This window comes from Opisthorchis viverrini (assembly GCF_000715545.1).
Source record: "Opisthorchis viverrini unplaced genomic scaffold opera_v5_224, whole genome shotgun sequence".
Taxonomy (NCBI): Eukaryota; Metazoa; Platyhelminthes; class Trematoda; order Opisthorchiida; family Opisthorchiidae; genus Opisthorchis; species Opisthorchis viverrini.
The window spans coordinates 444857-449957 of NW_008751878.1; the positions used below are offsets into that span (position 1 = coordinate 444857).

Here is a 5101-nt window from a genome sequence, read left to right on the forward strand (position 1 = left end):
TTCACCAGGCACAACCCAGTGTGCTGAGGGTCGTACAATTCCTTCTTAGTTCTATTGGCTAATTTAATTATCGTTTATTTTTGAACAGCACTGGATGAGTGCGAAATGGTTACAGGATAACATGGATAAGCGAGAAACGTCTCGATCGACGAACACATTCAACTGCATGACAGCCCTAAATGGGAAAACATTTTCTACTAGATTTCAAAGTAGCTGCCCCACTTCCCAATGTGGATGGCAACAATAAGTTTAAATCAAATTATGCCCCGTATTCTTAGACGAACGAAGCCCGGACTAAAACTCTTTTTTTCCGAGAAAATGTCCAATGCCAACATTTTCAAGAAGTGATACGTGTCTGTTACTCTAACGGAACAGAACGTTCTAAGCTCTATTCCGATACTTACCACTTTAAAAGTATATCAGAACCATATACCTTTAGAAGAATTTGCTGAAAAACCCCACTCCATGACTGAATGATACAAAATTTCTGTAGACCACTGAAATTCCAAGACAAATTAGCCTACAATGAAATTCTCTGAGGAGCTTTCTATAAACCTGACTCACTGGCTAGAAAACGGAACATAAGCATTTGTGGCCAACCGAAGTGACAGATGTATGGGTCAAGTAGTCTGAAAACGCTTTGAGATTGTTAGTAGTTTCTTTTGTGAAAGATAAAATGCGATACCTTTAATATCTTATCAGCGGAGACATAGAGCGCCCAGTGTGCAACGCATTCAGTTGAGGAATATCATCATCGAGAGAGTTACTTGAGTCATCCGTGAAATGCAAATCGATATGCGAATGAGTATATTCATCCAAACATGTAAAGTCCAAGTTTGAAAAATTCTTTGTAATGACTGGTAAAAGACAAGCCAACACCTGTGGAAACGAACGCAGGACTTGTTCCAACTCATAGCTTACAGCAAGTTGAAAATCTCTTCCAACTGCTTGAGGTAGAAAAGGGCACATTCGAAATAAAACTGCAACCTGTACGCCTTCAGAAGAGAACTCTTGCGTGCAAAAGTGACTCGCCGCAGCTTCAGCCAAAACGGAGATTTCACCAAACGTACCCAAGTATATCATCATTATTTTCAACGGCATCAAAGGATAGCCTAATTACGCTGAACTGCCATAAAACAATAATGGAAAAGAAGCCTTACTAAAGGGTGTTATAGCAGTATTACTCATATGAATGATTGTACATTTGTGTGGTGAAGACGCTCCCAAGACGCATCGTGAACTGGGTCGACACGCTGTCATTTGTGGTCCCCACTCGACATCAGCTCATGGCAAAATGACGGGAGAATTTTCGATGTTGTTCTAATCTCTGTTTTAGTTGCGTAGGTGAGGCTTATTCAAATGCATTTAGCTGGCTCCGCGCAGTTTTTACAAGTTCGTATCTCTGTTGGGTGGCTAGGTAGCGGAATGAAAAACGGAATGGATGATACTTTAACGTCAAAGTGTTCAGAGTGCACAAAACCTGACCGAAATGTTCCTCGTCCGCTGGTAGCCGTTTCGTATACGTTTAAAATGCATTTTTCTCACATTTACCAAAGTAATGGACAAGAGCTTCAGCAACATCACACCTGACACGTTAGGTAGCCCAAAAACAGAGACTTAATCTTCTCACAACGTGCATTAAATTAAGACCACCGTTCGTCCGAGGGGTTGCGGAAAAAACCAGATGTTCTTGTCCATTGGAAAATCAAGTAATATCTTACAATCCCAATGTGTGAATTTGGTAGACGATCTGGGTGCCAATTCGTGGGACAGAAATCTCTGAAAAGAAAAACAAATAAACAGAACGTAACGATACAATTTGGCCCGCGGGAAACGGAGACAGAGCGTACGCACAGATCGTGGCAGGTGCAAGTACCTAAATCCTCTAGACCGTCGCATGACCTCTCATTGTTTACTGGATAGTATGTGCGTCACAGAAAGACGCACCCAGTTGACGCAAGAGGTCTAGCAATGGGGAGGGTGTCTCGACCAAACCATGCTGGTGGCAAAACGCGTAGAGTAAATGCATCTACGTATGTCATTTCCCAGCTGTTCTTTTCCTAAGGATAATTAATTTGTGGCTTACTCGTGGAAGAGTCACGGGATTTCGTTTGAATGCGCACTAAATCAGTCTTCTATCTAAGTCAAACAATTTTTTCAACCTCTTGGATGTAAAAATAACATCTCCTGATCGAAATGTCCTCATATTCGTATGTGATTCGATACTAGTGTGACTGGTCACATTAGTGGTGCATTACTACCGATGAAACCCGCTCTAATACAGCCGGTGTTTAGTCAATAAACTACCATCTATGTTTAAGATAATTCTGATATTGTTCCACCACCTGATCCATTAATATTACACATTTTGAACACAATGCATTTCAGATGGCCTTCAGTTCTTCAGGTGACGTGTCATAATAGTTCACAATAGACGAACGTGATATTCTTTCAAGTTCCAAAATGGGTTTCGGACTTCACGGGGGAACGTAAACGTTCTTGTTTTGCGTAAGGAATTTAACAACCCACTGATTTCTTCCGTATAATTCTGGTCGAGACTGTAGGCGTTCTATCGAAAGGCCTTTTTATGAAAGCGAACAGGTTGAAAAGAATCGTCTACCGCAACCGCAAGTTATTCTTGACCCACCGAAGATCTGAGTTTCTAACCACATGTTTTTGTTCGTTTTTCCTGATGTACAGCCAAGGAACGTGTGGTCAAAGTTGCTTCCTGAATATCCGTTTTCAGCGAATTTCCGCTCCTGAGGAATGCTGCGCAGATGAGGACCAGAGGCGCTCCCTTTCATGCTTTCTTTATGTCAACGTGGTTTTTTATTCTAACCTTGTGAAATCTGGAAGGAAACATATCAAGTTGGGACAACCCGATTCACTGATAACAGCACAATCCCTTAGCAAAATGCATTCATTTGCAAGCTAATTTAATTTTGCGAGCTGAATCTCTCGTTTGTGTTGTTTCCAGGCAACTGAATGTGCTTCACCAGGCCGCCTCATATTTCACTCGCAACAATATTCGAGATATCGCGTTACATGTATATTCACAGTGCACTACTCATAAGGTTGCTTAGAATTCGTCGACAGCGCACGACCGGTTTCGTCCTTCTTGGGGCTCATCAGGTAGGCGAGTTTCCGTCGCCCAAATTGCACGAAATTAGCAAAATACACTCATTTGCAAACCAATTTGTTTGAAAGTGCTACTGAAAATTTTTTTAGCTTAGACACTTTGAGGGTAAATGTGGATGGATTGATAAAGCGCCCATAAAGTGCTCTTCTTCCCTAACGTATTATTTAGACTGTTTTTCTAAAAGTCAAAAATGTTTGAACTACTGAAGAAAAATAACGGAACGCAGGCGTCATTTCGTCCAAACCAAATATGTTGTTTACCAACCCGATGCAGGTTTTCCTTTCAGTGTAACAATGTATGGAGACAGGATGATCGGCTACAATGTAAGCTAGAGGTGAGCATCCGTGAGGAATTTTTTCTCAGAAGCAATGAAAACTTGGTAGATTCTGTTCAAATTCTAGTCCTTCACCATCTCTAACGAGATGCAGAAACACAGAAACAAATACCGACTATCACCAATCTTCACCGTGCTTTCAACGGCATTACTGGTTCAAGATTTGTGTTTCGACAAGTCGTTCCATGACTTGTCGCAATACATTTGAAACACTGTTTGTTTAAATCAGATAGACAATCCATCCCAACACGGACGTAACCAAAGAATCGCGTTTTCAGAATTTTTCAACCTCTTTGTAGTATCTTGGAGAGATTTTTTCAGAAGATTGATTAAGCGAAAAACCTACACATAACTCGTTCAAAATTATCGATCTGTGAGTGTTTTTTACACCGTGATTGCTGACCCACTTCAGTGTTTCCTGTATACACGATTGTTGGGCTTTATCCGTTTTCAATCAATCACATAATGTGGCTTTACAGACCGGGAATGGTGTGAAAATATCGGTGCCTTTAGTCTACAGAAGATGATTTATTTTAAGTAAACAACCTTATACCAAACCATGGTATTGAAAGACTCCCCTAATACATACTAGTGTATATCTCTTGTAAACTGCGTACGTCGGTAATGATCATGCTTTGCTGACACGATTCTGTTATCGTTGATCATCGAATTTACAGTGCCGCAACTAGGACAACTCTGATAGTAAATATTCCAGATAGTGTGTAGAACGAACTAATGGTCATCAGCTTGCTTGCAAATTGTAAACCCATGTACTTCAAGTTTTTTTCTGGGTTCATTATTTGCATGTTTAATAGATTTCTGAAAAAACTGAGGTGGCTTTTCTAGAACTACAAATAAAATCCTATTAGTGTGCGAGTTTTGTTTACTTGCTCGGGTTTTGGCGATATCGTTTTACCATTTGTGATTTAGACACATCTACTCACCTTCCTGGCTGCTACCACATTGATTGAGCGACCTGAGTTCCTCGAGTAATGTCCGTACCCCGTAACCTTGTGCTTTATGACACTCTGGTAATGCATTTGAGAAAGAACTGAAAAGGTTAACACATGTGGGTTGAATGCGCAATCGTTCTTGAAACTACATTTTTCCTCTCATTACGGAAAAAACAAAACTGACATCATCCAACCGGCTCAGATGTTAGCTGGGAATGAGTTGTGTGGCCGACCTTGCCAATGAAATCATACTGTACTCTTTCGCATTCTAGGATGTTCAACATTCTTATTTTGTAGGAACATATAATGGTTTTACTAGGAAGTCAGCAATTCAGTAGTGAAATTACTGCAAGATATGTACCTGCTGAATTGCGTATAAAAGCATGTGACTCTAGGGAGAACCGATGTAGAGAATGGTCTTATGTCGGAATGAAGGACAGTGTAGCTATACAGCAAAGCTAATAAGGAAATTACAAAGCACTGACACTTCGATGCAAAAAGGAGAACGTTATCAGGGTGAGTATACGGTGATAATAGTGAGTAACATACATTGTAATGTTACAGGTGAAAGGAAGAAGGACTTCGATGCGGAGTTATTTATTCGGAATGCCAACTACAGGTGAAAGGAAGAAGGACTTCGATGCGGAGTTATTTATTCGGAAATGCCAACTGACC

The 5101-nt window shown here is 40.6% G+C and overlaps 1 protein-coding gene across 1 annotated transcript; it reads left to right on the forward strand.

Moving 5' to 3' along the window:
- Positions 1-2985: 2985 nt before the first annotated feature.
- Positions 2986-4466, forward strand: T265_08491 (hypothetical protein; the record flags this gene model as incomplete). Its single annotated transcript, XM_009174305.1, has 2 exons — positions 2986-3132; positions 4404-4466. The coding sequence occupies 2 exons, from the start codon at positions 2986-2988 to the stop codon at positions 4464-4466; spliced, it is 210 nt and encodes a 69-aa protein (XP_009172569.1).
- Between the last annotated feature and the right edge of the window lie 635 nt (positions 4467-5101).